At 51.5% G+C, this 18,748-nt stretch overlaps 5 protein-coding genes across 5 annotated transcripts, besides 2 other annotated features; all 5 read right to left on the bottom strand.

The window, feature by feature from the left end:
- Window positions 1–18,748: part of a sequence feature (sequence corresponds to BAC RPCI93-26A17) that runs on past both edges of the window.
- Window positions 265–285: a sequence feature (AT_rich).
- Tb927.8.2770 (hypothetical protein, conserved) lies at window positions 391–9,690 on the bottom strand (the record flags this gene model as incomplete). The annotated part of the gene is made up of 1 exon (XM_842017.1): window positions 391–9,690. The coding sequence occupies one exon, from the start codon at window positions 9,688–9,690 to the stop codon at window positions 391–393; it is 9,300 nt and encodes a 3,099-aa protein (XP_847110.1).
- Tb927.8.2760 (hypothetical protein, conserved) lies at window positions 10,059–11,492 on the bottom strand (the record flags this gene model as incomplete). Its single annotated transcript, XM_842016.1, has 1 exon — window positions 10,059–11,492. The coding sequence occupies one exon, from the start codon at window positions 11,490–11,492 to the stop codon at window positions 10,059–10,061; it is 1,434 nt and encodes a 477-aa protein (XP_847109.1).
- Tb927.8.2750 (hypothetical protein, conserved) lies at window positions 12,216–13,550 on the bottom strand (the record flags this gene model as incomplete). Its single annotated transcript, XM_842015.1, has 1 exon — window positions 12,216–13,550. The coding sequence occupies one exon, from the start codon at window positions 13,548–13,550 to the stop codon at window positions 12,216–12,218; it is 1,335 nt and encodes a 444-aa protein (XP_847108.1).
- On the bottom strand, window positions 15,474–16,490 carry Tb927.8.2740 (mitochondrial RNA binding protein; the record flags this gene model as incomplete). Its single annotated transcript, XM_842014.1, has 1 exon — window positions 15,474–16,490. The coding sequence occupies one exon, from the start codon at window positions 16,488–16,490 to the stop codon at window positions 15,474–15,476; it is 1,017 nt and encodes a 338-aa protein (XP_847107.1).
- Window positions 17,522–18,670, bottom strand: Tb927.8.2730 (hypothetical protein, conserved; the record flags this gene model as incomplete). The annotated part of the gene is made up of 1 exon (XM_842013.1): window positions 17,522–18,670. The coding sequence occupies one exon, from the start codon at window positions 18,668–18,670 to the stop codon at window positions 17,522–17,524; it is 1,149 nt and encodes a 382-aa protein (XP_847106.1).

The raw sequence follows: 18,748 nt of genomic DNA, 5'->3' as shown, positions 1-18,748 counted from the left end.
ATGTACACTTTGCTTTCTCACTTGTTCATTCCTTCCGATCAAACAACGTACGCGTGGGGGGTTTAAGGAACAGAAAAAAAGGTCAAAATAAACGATAATAGAATGCACCGCTGGGGATTATACGTGCGTTACAGCACCCCACACGATCATGGGTAACAACTTTTCTTGTTTACGAAAAAAAAATAACGATAGAAACACGCCACTATCAGCGTCAAATCGGCTCAGTAACATTCCGGATGTTTGTGAATCAAGAACATATCAATGAATATATATATATATATTTATGTGTATACTTCTGTTCGAGTATAGGACTAAACACCTGTGCTTTAGCTCTAGTTGAAGAACCGCGTGTCATCGCTTTCCTCCGTGAGCTTCTTCCAGCACGGTAAATTAGTGTTCTGGTTCGGAGTGCCGCAACCACGTCCCCTTGCTTGTGCTCGTCTCAGCAACCGATGCTGCGCTGCCCCCGCCGGGAAACTTCCGCAGTGATGAGCTCTGGCTGCTGCGGTTTATGAGCTCTAGCTGCTGGGCGAGTCCCCTCGTCCGCTCCCCTTCCATTGTGGCCTCCCGCGCAAGGGCACTGACAGCTTCACGCACAGCTGCCAGCTCCTTCAACACAAGTTTCACACCGGTATCGGGATGTGCACTCTCAGGCTTTGGTCCGCGTGGTGCACTGCCCCCTACCACAACGCTGCTCGCAAGCTCGTCATCACTATCAGCCTCGTCATCTCCAGTTCTCTTGCCGTTGCCCTCCCTGCATTCTTGTAACGCAAGACAGTCTTCCTCCGGAAAGAAGGAGAGGTCATTCCTTTGAATCTTCTCGTGGACGTACGACTCTTGACCAGTAAACTCGTTCGGGTCCTTATGACGGAGGTAGTGAATAAAGTAAAGGTACATCCACATATTGTGTGCGTCTTCCACATGAGCCCTGAAACCGCCCACTTGGCCCTTTTCAAGTGTGTCCGCGTCTAGGCCGCAGATAAAGCAGGTGCTCCTCAGTTCGTTTTCCCTCTCTCGTCGGTCGTCGCGCAACTCACCGAAAGTGTCAATTATGATACCAAACATGATGTTGAGGAAGACAACATTTACAAGAGCGAAGAAAATGAGATCGTAGCTCACCCGTGGTACAAGTGTTGAGCTATTCCATGATACCTCATCCATGACATCCCCGACGCCACCACCCTGCCGCAGCCCCTGCCACAGAATAAATGTAAAACAGCGCAGCAATGTGTCGCAGTTTCCATTTTCGTCGTTTTTCTTCCCCGAGTTTTCGTCGACCTCACCGTTGCTTCCGAATTGCTCAGGGAACATAATGCGGCCCGCGATGGCAAAAAGATACAATCCCATGACACCAAGCAGGGCCGTTAGGAGTAACTGTCGGCCATTGTGCGTGATGGCGCTAACAAAGGTACGAAGTGTGGGAAACGTGTAAACCATAAGCGTAAGGTGTGCGGCAGCAAAGTAATATGAAACGAAGATGCTTAAAACCGCCATGACAACCAAAAGTAAGCGATATTGGAAACTGAAGCGCGTCACAAGCAGTAAACTGATTTCTTTCGCACTCAACCCACGTAAAACCCCTTGCAATGTTTCGTTGAACTTCGCCCGCCCGGAAAACCGCTGCTGTTTCTGGCGGTAGTGTACGTACAGCGACACCGGGAAAAAGACAATAGTATCCACAGTTATTGCAATTAAAGACAACACAAGCTGCAGGACACACAGGCCAGATATGATGTTAGCCCAGAGCTGGGATTCTTCCAGATTCCGATGACGCCCCTCGCCGTTGATCAAAGCAATGTTCAAAACCACAGCGACGAGGAGGGAGCTGTACTCGTAAAAACCGAGGTGTGTGCAAAACAGTACGGGTGCAATGAAATGGTTCCAGAAATATTTGGGCGCATCTGAGCATTGTTTCCATTTTGGGGTCCACCTAGGTTTGCCTGCGTCGACTGAAGTATCGACTTTGCCGGCATCACACTCTTTACCTCTCCAACCGCTACTTCTGTTGTCCAACCTCCAGCGTGTGCGGCGCTCTACCCAGCACTGGAATGCATAGCTACGTTCCACTTCAAAGATCACGTTGTCACTGTGGTACATAAAGTCTCCGAGCTTCGCTGCACGACTGCTGCAGTTAATTTCCGCCAGCATCTGCTTCCTATTCCTACGCATCAACCCGCGCCAGACGTGTGGAATGCGGAACAGCACTTTCTCCAGCATTCCATCCGCACGTTGTATTTCAATGAATCCGAGGCGAGTGCATAGTTTATTTGTGTGCTGAAGCATTGCATCAATCCGTTTCAAGTAATCGGCCTCCGCGTACGGTCTGACAGTCTTCAGGAAAATAAGCCAGTTGAAGAGGGCCTCCACACCCGGGTCACTCGCCAGTTCCTCATTTTCAAGAATGCTGTCGTACGCCCCTGGGTCCACCGTGGTTAGCTCGCGCTCGATAACTTCGACTGGAATCTGTTCCAGCAGTTGGTGGAATACGTCCCGTGAACGACATCCCTCGATAAGCGAGAGTAGGCATTGTGTGAGTGCAATACGGAGGTTTCCAGCATCGTCCTTGCTTAGTAAAAAGCCGCCTTGTAGACGTAAAAAAGCGTTGCCTTCGCTATCTGTTTCATTCAGGGTGCAGCAGTCGACCGAAGCCTTGTTATCAGTACTGTTGCTGTCACCGCCGCCCCAGTTTGTAATGCCTGTTCCAGTGGATGGAGTGCCCGTCACGTCCGGCAAATTCAGGCGGCTGAGCAACTTGCTGATAACGACACACACACCGTAACCCAGCAGGGCCTCTTGATTTTCATGACATGGCCCTTGGCACAGCTCAGTTAGGAGCGCGAATGCACTCTGAAGCATCCGGACGGTGGCCGGGTGGACAACAGCGGCTATTTCCGTAATGAGGTTCATTACTTCATGCACAGCATTTACGCTATGCAAATTATCGTACTGCGAGCGGATGTAGTTCTGCATACTGAGGTTGTGCCCTTCACAGAAGAGCTGGAGCATACGAAATAGGGTGCAAACGAAACGTTGGTTGAGACTTCCGCCTGCTCGGTCCCACGCGGAAAGTCGTCTTCTTGCAACCGCTGTACCGCGTCCGACCCTCACTTTTAGACTGCTGTAGAGCGATGGGGGCGTGGTGAGTGCGTTTGTCAGAAGCATGCGGGTGAATTCGTGTGCGTTGGATACGTTAGGAACCACTCCACCCCTCTCAAGCACAACGATCTGGTGTTCTGCGTTGGTACACTGCACCCAATCCACGGCTTTGTGAAGCATGTCTCGAATGTTGTGAAAGAATCTCTCTTGGTGCTCTTGGAAATATGCGAGAAGGGCTTTCTGGGCATGCTCATTACCACCCTCGAGGAGACCAACACAGAGTTGTACAGCACTGTAGGCCACTACCTGGTCGTCCACTGCGCAGAGGGACGCAATAGCGCGCGTTGCACCGAGATCACTGAACGTCGTCTGCAGTAGCCTTCCCGCATTCTCCTTTGCATAGTCGGTTTCAAAACTCCTCACCGTAAAAATGTCGGTGATCACCGACGAGTTCTCAGCACTAACATGTTTCAGTCTTTCTCTCTCCTGTTCTCTGAGTGCTGTATGTAGCGCATTGGAGAAAATGTTTAGCATACCAATAAGGGTGATGGAACCAAAGGATCGCTCCCGCATGCAGCCGAGAGTCGTGGACACAAAGTCTAGAACATTTGACCGTTCTCGACAGCTTAACAAAAGGGCGTTCATGATCCCAGCCGGCTCACCTAGGTCCGTGCTGTCCTCCATGGTGATCAGTTGGTCACGGTTCACAAGACTGCGCAGTGCACCACGGAGTCGCTCCGCATCAAGACATTTCGTCGCAGCACCAGATATTAGTAATCCCATAGGGGACGAGTCGTCTGCATCGTTTTGTGTGTGCGTGGGTACATCCGCTGTTGCAATTAAACCACCCTGGATGCCGTCGTTTTCAGCCTGGGGTCCGGTCTCGGCCAACAGGAGAGCGTCCGGGTGTAGTCCGCGGGCCTCTTCTTCGGCCTCATTTATTTTCTTATAGTAGCAGATAACGCCGTGTCGTAGATTGCGTCGCGTCGTCAACATCGTGCCTGAAAGAAGCTCGTGACCCACGAGGTTTCCCGTCTGGACCTGGAGAAGGGCCACGAGGCGGCGGTAACCCACCATCTCTCTTGCCTGCAGCCGTATCGCATCAGCACTTGCGAGGAGCACTTCGCTAAACCCGGCGACACTCATACACATTTCGTGGAAGGTAGCTCCCACAACGTCCCGGTACCTGTAAAAACCTGCCTCATTAAAACATTCTGTCATGAAAGTTAACAGTGCCAGCGGTAAATTGACAAGCCACAACCGGCGATACCGCTGCAGAATGCGGCGTCCCCGCCATAGCACAGTCTCTGTTCTAGACTGCATTAGCCGTGTGAGCTCTTTTAGCTGCCGTGAAAGCAAAAGCACAACCGACCACCAGTCACGGTTCGCCATCCATTCCATCTGCCGTTGTCTTCGACCCCCGTCTCCCCCTGCGTCGCCCGCGGCAATGTAGAGCGACACGAGCGCCAACAGATAAGCACCGAGAAGATGGAACGAGTTACTTTCCCACAATGCACGGGGCCGCGGCACCTCTACCAGGGGGGTGTAGGATGTGCCATAGCTCAGCGTGATTTCTAAGAGATGAGTCACTGGCAGAGCCGACCGCCCCAGCGCCACGGCACCCATTGATGTACCGCAAATGCGGCAAACCATCTCAACGATGCAAGCTGTGAAGCGACCCCGCCCGTGCTTCTCGGTCACTCCGGGTGAGGGGAGGCAGCGGAAGGCATCATAGTCACGCAACAGCTGTAACATACGACGTCGCGGAATGCCCCCAACCGTGGTCTTGGTGAAGACGTGGAGACCCAACTTGGTGGCAAACTCTCCGTCGGGGTGAAGAGCAGCAATTTCTCCATCAATGTAACGGGCGGACTCGCGGAGAAATGCGTCAGTTAGGTGTGGTGTTGGATCTTTGATTGTCGCGAGAATACTGAGGACAATATGGAGGCCCATAACAACGCAGTTGCTGCTAAGGTTGAAGGCCCCCATAAATATATCAATGTAGGCCTTCAGCGACTCGGCATTACTTTGGGATAACGTGAAAACATAAAAGAAACGCATCCACTTGCTGAACGCAGGGCTCGACGGGCCGATGAACGGGTACATTTCGAGCATAGTTATGTGCACTTGCCAATGGCGTACTGTCTCCGCACGGACAACAACGCGAAGCGGGACGCGCGACGTTTCGCTTAGTCCAACAGAACGTCGGCGTGCAATTATGGCGTTTCGATACACAACGATGCGGGCCGCACCAGCTGCCTTTGACCACAGGCGCCGTGCTTTGCTTTCCCCTCCGACCTCATGTTGGTCTTCGGGGGCTGACGAAGAGCTTGCCTCAACTTCTTGTTCTTCACAAATACCTATTTCTTCGATCTCCTCGTCATCCTCCGTTAAATCATTATAGTACTCGTCGGTGCCTCCGTCATCCACTCTACCCTCATTCGTTGTGCCTGTCACCTCGTTTTGAGTTTGAGTGCTTAACCCGTCGATGCCCTGGAGGGCAACATCAATGGCCTCCTCCACGGATCCTCGAATATATGATGACCGCACTTGAACAGCAGCAAAATACATATTGTCAAAACATTGAATCACTTCGGAGGAGGGGAAAGGATGCACTTGAAGCACGAGACGGGCCACACTGCGCCTCACCGTGCAGATTCGAACGAGCAACTCCATGGCGTATGGTGCCAATTGTGATCCATCGTGGTGTGCAAGATCGACGAGCCGTGGTACCAGCTGATCAACACGGAGTGGGCGCACGATGCAACTGCAGATGCCTTTGACGTAATCTAAGAAGGCGGCAACATCCTTTGTGGAGCCACTGAGCTGCGTGGTCACGGCGCTACCGGCTACCGTCGACTGGTAGTCGCTGGGCCCCTTGCGTCTGTTCAATCCAAAGCAACGGTTTCCATTACCGTCATTGGCCTTGCCTTTGTGCCACAGCAGTGCGTCTCTTTCGGTTGGGGATGTGACAAACGGGTCTCCGGTCGAAGAGACGTCCGCCCTGCGGAGTAACGAACAATAATCGTGCTGGTGGGCGAGGCTGGCGCCGTGGTCAGTAACCAAAATACCATGCAGCAGTAGGTTAATTTCATTTGCTGCGCGGTAAGTAGCGGTCTCAAGAATTTGCAGAAGGATCTGACAAATCATCTCTCGAGCCCGAACAACGAGCAGTCCCGCTTCGGATACTTCAAGGCGTGTCCATGTGTATTCCGCTATTTTGCTGCTGCCGTCGTGAGCCTCGTCGTCTCTACTATCAAGAAGCTCTAGAAGCAACGGTACCAGACAGGCTGTCTCCGTGGCGGAAACCTGATGTGCACTAACGAACCGCAGCCATGCCGCTAATGCGGCACGAATCAATATACTACGGCCTGTGTCAGACCGTACAAAATGGGTGTTAGAACGGATGACGTGGAGTGTTCCCTCTTTCACAGCCTGGGTGAGTTCACTGTCCGGCTTGCCAGAGAAGGCTGTTTTTTCATCGACTTTGAGATGCAACTTGCTGGAACCTAGCAGGACGGCGCCCTCGCGTAGCTGCACAGCTGGGTCATCGATATATGGAAGGATGTAGCAGTGCATTGCGAGACGTATTAAATGACTCCGCACAACGTCACAGACGCGCGACCGGTCGCTCACTTCAGGCCATTTCGGCGAAAAGTTGCGTAAAGCCATCAGGAGCACTGGTGAAGGGAACACTTTGGCTACTTCTTCCCTACATAAAGGTGGGCACCCATCCAGACACAGGGCACCCAGTAGCTCCAATTCGCTCTGCACGTATTCCCTCAGCTTCGTTCCTTCCTCTTCTCCGCCGTCTTGTTGCTGTCCTGAAAAAAGGATGTTACACGGTATTGGCGGTTCATCCTTGTCAGTTTTAACGGCCCACTCGCCGCCACTATCAAGCACAAAGCTGTACAATGCGTTAGCATTTTCAACGAGAAGTTTTTGACACACAAGTCGCTGACGTTCCGTCACGCCGTGGGTCCCAACAGAACACATGGAGCATAGCAACTGCAGATATCTTCCGGAACGCGTGAGGTGGAGGCCAGCGATGTAGTGATTAACCACAAGTTCCAAAGATGAGTTCCTCACGGCGGGGTTCTCCGAAAAGAGCCTTGTCAGCGAATCGACAACCTCTAGCTTGTACCCGTCAAAAGCCAGAAAATACGGTATATAGTTTTCAAACCCTGCCTTGAGCTCCGGCGCTTGACGGACCATTTGCCTTAAGAGTCGAAAACCAAGACGACAGACGATATGAATCTCTCGGTGCATCTTCAGTAAAAGGTCGTTAACATCCACCACTCCGCCAGACAGTGGAAGCGGTGGAAGCCAAGAAGAACAGCCCCACTGCCCGCAGCATTGTGCATGCTTTCCCACCGATCGGTCAGCTCTCACCCCAAACTTTGAAAAGGGGGCGAGAATAACATCAATAACTAGGCGGTGAACGCACAGTTCAACCAACATATGCTGGTGGTTCGGGATAGGTATGCCGTCTCTTCGCAGAACATTTCGTTCAGGAGAGATTGAACAAAAAATTATGAGCTCGGCGAGTGTACGCTGGCAGGCACAAATAACCGGAAGAAGCGAAGCATAACCAGTACCTACGTTACTGCCTTTGGGGCACGTTTTGCTAGGTCGTACAAAACTTTCTGGAATGTGATTATAATCCGATACAATTGCCATTCTTCCTTCCATCAGAGTGGGGCTGGTTGAGCCTTCTGCCGAAGGATACCTGCCCTGTCCATGTTCACCGTCCGTTTCCGTTTGTTGCTGGTGCGTTGCCGTTCCTTCCGTTGTCAGTACCTGGAAGGCATCACGGTACCCACTAAGTGTTTCACATTGGGACCAAAGAAATAGGACGCTATCCTGGACGTCCGTTGCGGCCCTTCGGACGACTATCAAATCAATATTTGATGGCTTCCATGATAGAGAAAGAGTTTCACTTCCCTCACTTGTGCACAGATACATGTCTGTGGCGACGTTCTGCAGTAGCAAGCAGTCATTCTCGATAAGATACCCGCAATCTGTGTTAAACATGGGGCTTAGTCTGAAAAGTGTGCGTTGAAGGTCTTTCGGTGTACGTGGTGGCGGAATCATGGACAGCGTTGTGGGGCGAACCACATCACCCCCCTCCTCGTTTACGATATCTCCAGTGAGGTTACAACAGGACCTCTGCGACACAACAGATCCCTCAGGAGAACCGTCCCCCTCAAGTATAGTATCAACGGCTGACCCTTCCACAGCAACGTATAAGTTAGAACAGGCTTGACGGAGGCGATACACTCCCGAATTCATATTCACGGCCCCACCTACCGTTGGTTGCTCGTTTTCTAATATCCACAAAGCGGTGCAACTGCACTGCAACCCGCTGAGGGCTCCCTCTTCACTGAACGTTCCATCAGCTACACCCTTATCCACTGCGAAGAGCGGGAGGGCGGCACCACCGACACCATTCACCCTTTTACGGTCATCGGGTGCCTTTCCTTTAGTGCTACATGGGTCGGAGTCGAGGCTTGTCGCTCCTGCGGAATGGGAATCACTTCCCTGCGACTTCGAACTCCCCGCCGCAGCAAACCTCCCTGAAGCGTGGCATATCACGGTAACATTTCCCATCACTGAGTGAGTCTGTCTTGTCTTGAGCAAATGATCGCGTTCCCCACCACCTTCATTGCCCCTTGGCGCCACGCCTGACACTCCAATCTTGCCACCCCCTTGGCAAGGGGGCATTGCGACACTCGTAGCCAGTACCCGCTTGTGCTCGAGATGGTAAAATATTACCGGCACACCTGCGGAAACGCACGGCCGGGGGATGCGGTGCAGAATACGTTGATGTTCCGCTTTATCTCGATCGATGTCATAGCGCTCAACAACAAAAACGAGTGCTTTTGCCTCCGATAAGTTAACCTCTGGTGCTCCCAACACAGCAGATAGTGCCATACGGGTGCCAGCACTCCAACTGTTCCCACGTCCACATCCATCAGTCGGTTCGTAGGGGAAGCTTGCACTTCCAAAAGTTTCGTGTTTTACCGGGCGTGTAGGTGACACCACCGTAGTTTGAAGGAATATAGGGATGCTGGACAGCTGCACCAATACTTCATCACCTCGGCACACGACATCTCCTTCACCGTGCGTTGTGTAACGCGGTGTGAAGATAAACTGGCAGAAGGTTTGCTCAATTTCACCAGGCGGTGCGAGCACAAGCCGGGCGCAGTCAGGGTCCCTCTCAGAAGGTTCCGACGGCAGTGCCGCCACGTGTAGGCGGCTCACCGCATGGACCAGCACAAACAATTGCCCGAAAGTCACCTGTTGTGTCGAGTAAATATTACTGACACCGTCCGAAAGAGGGTTGCTGTTTGGAGCCCGGTTGCCTTTGCTCAACCCCTCCTCTGCCGCGACTTTAGCCACTGTTGGAGGTAGGATCTGAAAAACGCTTGTTTCAAACCCAAAAAGCGGTAGTGGCTCGGCATCGTCGCTTAGCTCATTCTTGTTCCGTATGAACAACCCTTCATTACCCAACCCTCCCGCTGTAACGTACCCTTCGTCGCAGGAGAGGTGAATAAAGGCTCCATACCTTATAGGAACACGGCTTTGGCTCATATCGACGAGCCAAGGATGGGAATATGTGAAACGAGATGCGAAACGAGCGCCTCACTGATACGACTTCGATCCACTGAGGTGAAAGGAAACTTGAAGTACACTGACTATATGGTCTGCCTGTACTTCGCTTTTTCGGCCCAAAACTGTGAAGAACAAAAACTTTTGTATGTGTACAATTATCGTTCTCTACCGCTAGTTATGTAGATAGATGAAAAAAAAATTAACAGAAGTGACTTGGCCGCGTGAACCTGGTTTCGTAATTTCAAGAACCCATAATCTCCACGGTATCTCAACACAGTTCGCACCCAACCAACAAGACAGGCACTTCACCGAAACACCAGTTTGCAGTCACAAAAAAGACTAGAACGTTAAACAATGGCGCTGAAGTCAGTCGTCGCGCCATGCAGCTTGTCTTCCCCAAGTGCCATACTTCCAATAAGACTCTGCATTTTGTCAATTCCGGCAAGCCGAAGTGAGCTCGTTAGAAGTAGCTCCTTGCAATTCTTGTAATGAACAAGCTGGCAGCGTGTGTGGTCCGCAAGCCGCGCAAGAAATCGAATGGGCGCGGCATCCGTTTTTGTGAGAACAACAGAGAAGGGAAGGGAGAGAGTCTCTAGGTGGTCCAGGTACGCCAAATCACTGTGTTGCATCCCGCGTGCAGACACACAAACGAATACACGCTTAATCGGACGAGGTACACCCGGAGCACGAATGCGACTTCTGTTCCCATGCTTTGCCGCCTTGTCCTTAGCGGCCCGCTCTGCTATGTTGATACGGCCCGTACCCGCCACCGCTTGCTTCTCGTCAACGCAACGGCTGCATGAAGTGAGATACGCACGCATTGACGCCACGGCATTCTCCGCGTCCAGATGAGGTGTTTCCATTGGATTGTAATAACCGTACCCCGGGCAGTCTACAAGTACTATTTTGTCTGCAATGTTGTAGAAGTTAACGGAGCTAGTCGTCCCCTGCAGGTGCCCATACGGTGCAACCATCGCATTTACAATGGCATTCACCAGTGACGATTTTCCACTCGAAGTGCGACCAACAAACGCAACCTCCGGCACCAAACGCTGCGACTCCCCCATTGCGAAAACACCGTTGCTGCTTTCATACCCTCCACCCATGGCCATAACCGGGAACTGTTTGGGGTGTGTCGCCTTCGCCACTAGCTTAATGTTACCACCAAACGCAAATGTTTGCTGTGCCTTCCTAGAGGCGGTGAACACCGGTGCGGTGCCATCACCCTTTGTAATCCAATGCTCCCATGACACACCCCTTTTCAACTGCCTTTCGATCCGCCTCCCGTGCAGTCCCTTATATATTTCCTCCAGGATACCGCGGTCCAATGGGCGCTGACGTAGCTCCTGACGAAATGAAATTTGTGTAGGCTGGAGCAGCTCTCGAACTGCCCCTTCTACACCTATATCTTGCACAAGTTTTTCCTGCCGTCGAATGTGGCTCTTAGAGTCCCGCCATATCCTCACGGCGGCGTCCTCCGTAGCGTTGCGAAAATGCTCAAGCTGCTGCTGCCGCCGAAGTGTAGCACTGGCATCACCGCCAAGAAATTGTCCCACTGCAGGGTCCATCCTCTTGTTTTCGTAGTACTCGCTGCTTCCACGGCCCAGAGCCGAAGTGGAGGAAAACGATCCGAGGTTCCTTTCAACCACCCCTGAAGTAGGAAGTGTCGGGATAATAATTTTCCCGGAGCTACATCCTAATCGCGTACCGCTGACGAAGCGTCCACATCGCAGAACAGCCGTAGCAGCGAAAACATTCCCCACCACATGCTTGCTCGTCATAACAGCCAGCTTATGGAAGCCCAATTCTCAAATTCTTTCACTGGCCTAGCTCGCAGAAACAACCGAAACGAGAAAAAGAATTATAAGCACACGATTTGTAGCCCAACCCGTTTCACAACACCTTGTATCCCTCCTGCAGGTCCCTAAACTCTCACAACAATACATCAAAACGAATTTAGAAAAAAAAAACACCCGCTAGGACCCGGGAGGCGCTCGGTTCGCACGGAGCCGACGTGTGGTAGAGGCTCTCCGTTCCCAGGTTGGGTTTCTACCAGCACCAGTGATGCCACCACATCGAGAATCCCCCTCCAAACAAACAGGGATGACTGAAAAAAAGAATGGCACAAAATTGTCACTGGAGAATAAAATTGGAAAGGGAAGTGGGATCCAGATTCAATGCACAAAGAAGTTCGCCATCCAAGGCCGGTAGCAGGTCGCAGGGATAGGTGCAGAATCGACAAATGAAAGGAGAGTAAAAGAGTTGTATGTGAAAATAATAACTTGTGAAACGAATCACTTGGCACCCCTTCGTGCAGACAACGCAAACATATGGTGCCAAACTCAAGGCGTTCCGCCGTTCGCTCCACCGCGAGGGCCAACCGTCCGTGATCCTTCTACCGAGCTCGGCAACTATTAGCTTACCCCAAAACCCCCCTCTTCATCGCTGTTTTCTCCACTCAGAGTCCTGGGCGAGTCTCCACTTTTCCCAGGGCTCACCAATTGCTACCCCAACTCATCACCCGCTAAGGTTCCAGCACATGGCGGCTTGTCTGACTGAACGAAACGGTTCATGGTAGCAATGCAACCAACTGCTTTGTAACCCTCAAGTGGAATCACCAATTGTTCGACATTGTAAAGTTTGCGCCGCCTCTTGTCAGAGTGACTACCAACAGCAGCCTCCACGGGCATTGCGTTTGGATCAACCACACCACCCGCTTCAAGCACGTCTTGTGGTAAGTACCACAAGTTCCTTCCATACGCAGCACACGGGGATTCCAAGTCCACAACTGATGAAACATTGTTGGGCTCATTACTGCCGGTCTCATTGCTGCCCCGCATCACAAACGGTGCCAATTCAGGTGCGCTGGAGTTCACGATTGCTTCGGGATGTAGCTCAGGGACACTCAGCAATCGACCAGTCATTCCGTGGATTGGCACACCGGGGTTCTGACGCTCCACCTCAACTACGGACCGTGGAATTCTGTAGCCAGCTGGGAATACAAGCTGTGACAAGTGGTAGTATTGTTGGTAGGTAGTTGTGAGTTCCTGAAGCGCAAGTTTCCTGTTCCCTATGTAGCTGTTCGTGTGTTGAACATCGGAAAAGTCCAGGGGTTGAACACCTGGCCGGATGGAAATCCCTGCGTTCCGGAGTGAAGACTCCGAGAAGTATAGAGGAGAGGCAAAACTATGGGCCTGCATATGTTCTTTCACCAGCCGCTGAAAATCCTCGTATGCCGATGGTACACCCTCATGGCTTGTCCAAGATTTTAATGATCCGGTCTTCCCAGAGATGTACGAGTTCTTCAATACGTGATCACCGTTCACGAGGAATGATATGTGAAGGAATTGGCTGACATGTAATGAAGGAACGGGCGTGGGTAGCAAGTTCATATCCACCATGACTCCTTTCTTGGCCCACGCCGCCTTTGTGCCCCACCAGTTGGACTCGTAGCCCATCTCATGGCGGGCTTTTTCCAGTAGTTCGCGGGATTTAAGTTTGTAACCTGTCATACTGCTCACCGACGATGGCACGTCTACGGGCGGAAACTGCCACCGGACCTCGCATTCAGGAGGAAGTTGGTCCATGTTGTAGAGGAAAACCGTGCGTGGAGCTTCCACCAGCACAGTTGGTAGAGGCCCGTCCGCTTTACATAGACTGCTGCCACAATGGTTCGTCCTGTCGATGGAAATGTTTCCTAGGTGCTGCAGGTCTTCTTCACTGAGCCACAGTGGATGATGGCGCAATCGGTGATCGGGTCGGGTGTGACGTCTGAGAAAAGCATCCAAATGAGGCATCGCCGGCGTAAAGACAGCGGCAAGGCGCGCTGAACACCGCATTTAACTTATATGTCAGGTGCGTTGCGCTATGCCTGATGTGTCTACGTCTATAAATGAGTGCCGTAGCGTGTTCACCCGCGTCCCCCGCAGTGATGACAATCAATGCTCCGGAAGCGAAGGCCACGCGAACCCTCGGGTTTTGTTCGTAATAGTTTAAACGACAGTGTGAGTTTAGGTTTACACAGGCACGAACGGAAAGAGAAGCACACGAAAAAGATGTAAGGCAAGATGAACGGAGAGTTCAGCACAACCAGGAAAGCATGTTTTATCCACATTAAAGACAAATTGACTATTACATGCGTAAGCCGCTTATACATAAGCTTGTTCTTTCCGTCTAGTATCCATCCCATAGAGGTTAATTATTTTACTCCTCTCGCATTCCCCTCCTACACACCTCTACTTCAGAGGTGTCTGGACGCTGCCAGCCCCTTCCTCCTCCTCCACCTGAATTGACGGCTGGACCCGAGTACGGATGCATGTGAGACTCACGGTGAGGGCCGGTGTGCTTTTGGACGTGTGTGACAGGTGAAATAAACTGAAACGGAGAGCATCGGGGAAGAATATTACCACAACTGAGCGAAACACGTCGTGAGCATGGTTCTTTTTTACTACTCTCTTTGTTGCTTTGCTTCGGACTGTCAAACAGCAAAAGCTAGTAAATCCTCTGCAAAACAGAGAAAACAAAATCGGTAAGATAAAGAACTTTGGGGAAATCATTTAATGGGACGCTCCCGTGGAAGGGAATGAATAAAATTTGGGAAGAGAACACCAAAAATGAGGGAAAGGGGGGGGGAGGGAAGGAGGTGACCCGCAAAAATATTGGGGTGGGGCTCTGCAAGACAGAGGTTACGTATGCACAGAATAACGGCACGAGTACGTTTGACAACTCACTCCTTCACTCTTCCACTTTACTTCTTTTTCCCCCTCCCCATGTGCGGCAGAGTGAAGCAGACATGGTTCCCAATTGGCGTAGCCACAATCAGTTTCTCCACCCCTTTACAACAAAATCGACAGCCCACTCAATGCCCTCAGAACGTACAAAAGGCCCACAAAACTCCTTAGCCAATAAACAAGTGCATTAATCTATGCTGCGCGACAAGCCTGGCCCAAGGTGATACGCGCACAACTACCAACCGGGGCAGATGAAGACAAAAAGGCGGATATATAAATAAATATATAACTGGCAAGACAGTGGCGCGTGCCACACGGAGGAATGGGAAACTTTGCCCCATGTGCGGAGAAAAAGTGTGGTAGAAATAACGTAATTTCTCAGAAATAAAGTAAGGGAGGAACGGTTAATGCTACTGAACCTGTGACGCACACACCTCGGTTCACAAACCTCTAACCACTTGGAGGCACTATGCTGGGGGATCAAGCAGCAAAACAAAGACCTGAGGAGTCAACAGAGAAGAGGTAAACCACACCAAGTATAGGTGGCGTGGTTGTGTTCGACCGTTGCCCTAGTAATTCACTCTACGCCCCATGATCTCTTTTACCATGTCCAAACAATTCCGTTCAATCTTGAAGGACACTCTCTTCGCTGTCCCCCAACACCGCATCTTGTGCCTTTCCCGTGTAAATGAGTATAAACGCACACCCGGTTAACTGGTTTAGCAGCGCATATCGAAGATCCTTGGTCGCACCTCGTCACCCATAAATACAACTAGATTTTCGCTCTCCTACTTCTTTTCCTTCGTAGTGAGTGCAGCGCCAACCCATCTCTCCCCCTACTGCATGAGTTCATTTGCGTGTAAAAAAGAACGATCACTTTCCCGCGGTTCCTCCCTTTTATAAGATTTTTTGAGTTCCTGTCCTCCGGTTGCTTGCTTTTTCTTCCCCGTTGGGGGTTTCCCGGAGGTGCTGTTCTTCTCTTTTGTTTATGGTTCGCCCTCTTCGTTCCCATTCGCGCGGTAACTCACTCTATCACTGGACAAAGAGTCCAGCCTTGGCGAATGCTTCTTCAGGGTTTGCCAGCTGTTCTACGTTAAACAACTCCACCTGCAGCGACGCACTCCCCTCGTTCTTTAGCGTTACTCCCCTCTTCTTCTCTGATTCTTTGATTGGCCACTGGTACAGCTCAGCATCACGCCCGCTTAGCCAGTAATTGCTCTTAAACCTGGGAAGCCTTTTTACCCCTTCGTGCTGCATCGGTTCACCTGAGAGAAGGAAGGTCGGAATGCTCACTGGTGAGCGGTCGAGAGTCCTCAGTGCCACTTCGGGGTCCTCGAGTTGCTCCACGTTGAAGATGAGGAACCGCTCCCCAGATGAGACATCCATCATCACAGGTGCTTGACTCGGCTGCACCGCCAACTTGAAGAACTCCAGCTGCCGTCTCGTAAAGTAGAGACCGCTGTTGAAGGCGTTCTGACGGATGTGTTCGCACAGCACCTGATATGCATCTCCCTTCCTGCTGTAGAGCTTCCTCGAGCCGCCTGATACGGGATGTGTCATGAGTGCTTCTCCGCCAACCAACTGACTGGAGTGGTACAACCTGAGTGAGCTCTTCGAGAGAATGATGGAGCTACGTGCGTTGTTTTTAAACGTGAGGGCGTTCTTCACAGCCTGCGTTCTCGTTAACCACCACTTACTGTGGAACCCATGCTTCTGAGCGCGATCATTGAGCTCGAATTGCAGCTTTTCACCATAAACCTTCCGGGAGCTGTAACTGCTGTGCTTTGGTGCCTCCATTACCTCCGGTGGAGAGAGGAGCTGATCGAAATTATATAGCTCGAGCGGCTTGTCTAGTAGCAGCTGCGTGGACACGGCACCAGGCTCTGGAGTCAGTCCATAGCTCTCAGCCTCCCAGTCTTCGATCCACACGTTGCTGGGGCTGCTCCGAGCTTTTTGATTGCTCTCCAGTATGTGGTGCTGTTGACTGAACACAACAATGGTGCGCACAGCGCCTACAACTCCTGTGTACTGTGTGAGCCTTCGGAACATGACGTTTACCCTCCTCTATACGAATGCTGACGCGCGCGTTTTGTTAATATTTTATTGCTACTGTATTCTCTTTTTTTTTTCCCCCTCCTTATTACTTTTATTACTCTGAAACCGATGCCACCTATTTAAAGCCTTCTCTTCAGAGAGATGATAAATGGTTAAAAGAGTTTATGTGCGCGAAACTTTGTGCAGTGCATGTGTTGGGATAAGTGAGCAGCAAAAAGTGAAGGAGTGCTCAAACGAAAGTGGATAGTCTTGACTACAGGTTTCAACTCACGAGTCCCTGTACCGTCGCCGGAAGGCCGAGGGATCAAAGTCGGGCGGCTTTTCTTTTCTACTGCGGTTGTGCCATGTGGCATCTGCGTTGTTTAACCTGCTCACTTTTCCTGGGCGCGAGTAGATACTTACGCGCATAGAACAATTGTAGTCACCACCCTGACGGTGTCTGGAAAGAGCACCTGGTTGTTGGGCGAACTGCAGCACGCCGCGTAGGCGGTTGAGTACGGGTGGCCGCCGCCTGATATCCATGAGGTTCCACACACGGCGGCTTTGTATGAAGCGCTTCATGTGTCACACGAGACACGCCTGCCCTATGAATTGTGCTGAATTCTACCTACCAGTGTTTAGCTTCCTCGTGCGTCTAACTCTTTCAACACTCGTGGGCCAGAAGCATGAAGACGACCCTATTCCCAGTGATCAGTGATGGGGAGAGAGCGTAAAGGAGCACGCCAGGAAACGCAGCGTCAGCAAGGGGGGAAGGTATGTGGCACCCAGCACTACAAGATGCCCAAGGCAGAAACTGATCACTTCAAGGTATGTGTACCCGCAGGCAAGCGGCTGAAGAGTAGTGAGACTCGCCCAGGCCGTCCACCACCGAAGCGGCCAGCGGTGCCACCATCGCGCCGTGAGTCCCCGTTTCAACAGCAAGTGTTGCAAACCAAGCATTAAATGCGGCACACGATGCTTCAAAGCAACAGACGAGGAATGGGAAGGAGAAAAAATGCCCGGTCGAGCACCGCTTCAGTAACTGTTCATCGCGACCGCCAAAACTCCAAGACTGTTCGGTGCTCATTCTCAAGTCTGTACAGGCGCGACAACGCCAGACCTCCCACAGGAACGTAATCCAGTGACTCCTCGCCCGCTCCGTTAGACTGGCCATCGATCACCAGGTGTTCCATCTTGCGGATGGTCTCCAGATAATGCAAGTCTCCCCGCAATCCTCTCACGACACAATCGTACCTTAGCCGTCGCTCACCACTGACCCTTCCGACGTTACGGGATAGAAAGTATTCCAACGGGGGCCATACGTTGCATTGTGCCACCCGAAGCAGTTCTGTGGCTTCACGGAGAAGTGGGTCCAGCTCTTTTTCCCACACATCGCGGATGATTGGCTCCAAAAGTTCTTTTCGTCCTGAACTTCCTTGACTGACACGTTCAGCTAGGCAGTGTTGCAGCACGGCAAGGTTCGCAGCAATTGCCTCCATATTCTCCGGACGTACATCCAAATAGTTAAAGGGAATGCACTGCGGCGTATACGAGCACTGTTCCAGTGCAGGCAGGGAACGTGAGACGGAACTCGCATGAATATCAGTGGCACTACCAGTGGGGAACTCCCGGTGGGTATCTTTTCCATTTTCGCTGTTGAACGTTGGCTTCGGCGAGTGAAAAGGACTCGGAAGCTTACTCTTTATGAAGGATGCCACACCGCCAGCAAATAGCGAAGTACCACTTCTATATTTTTCCCTTAAAAACCGGTCCACATGCGACTCGACACGCGCCAGGTACCGTTCGGTACTCCGTTGCTTCAACCCCACGTACTTCTGGTAGCGTGCACTTAGGACGTCAAGGAGTACGTCCACTTCCTTATCCGTTACCCTGTCTAAGCAGTGACTGTGATTATTTGGAAACGCTTCTAGAGGGCCACTTTCTGATGTTCTTTTTTCTTGTCCCTCATGCAAAGCAACTTCGTTGGTTCTACTAGTAGCATTTGAGGGCGGAACTGAAACATTGTCCCCGCGCCACACGTTGGATCGTCCTGCACCTGGTCCTCTATCGCTACCGTGTGTCTCATTCTGTGGGGGACCATAAAGGCCAACGCTCCTGGAAACAACGGGGACGGGACGGAGTTCGTATGCTGGATTCGACGGAAGTACTACTATAGGAGGAACAGCACCAAGCATTCACTCGGCGGGCCTCGCAAGAAACAACCACCCTTCCTCCCACACGCAAAAAAAAAAAATTCAGTTGGAAGAGGAACA

Source organism: Trypanosoma brucei, chromosome 8 (assembly GCF_000002445.2).
Source record: "Trypanosoma brucei brucei TREU927 chromosome 8, complete sequence".
Taxonomy (NCBI): Eukaryota; Euglenozoa; class Kinetoplastea; order Trypanosomatida; family Trypanosomatidae; genus Trypanosoma; species Trypanosoma brucei.
The sequence above is the reverse complement of the archived record's forward strand: the minus strand, read 5'-3'. Positions and strand labels throughout refer to the sequence as shown.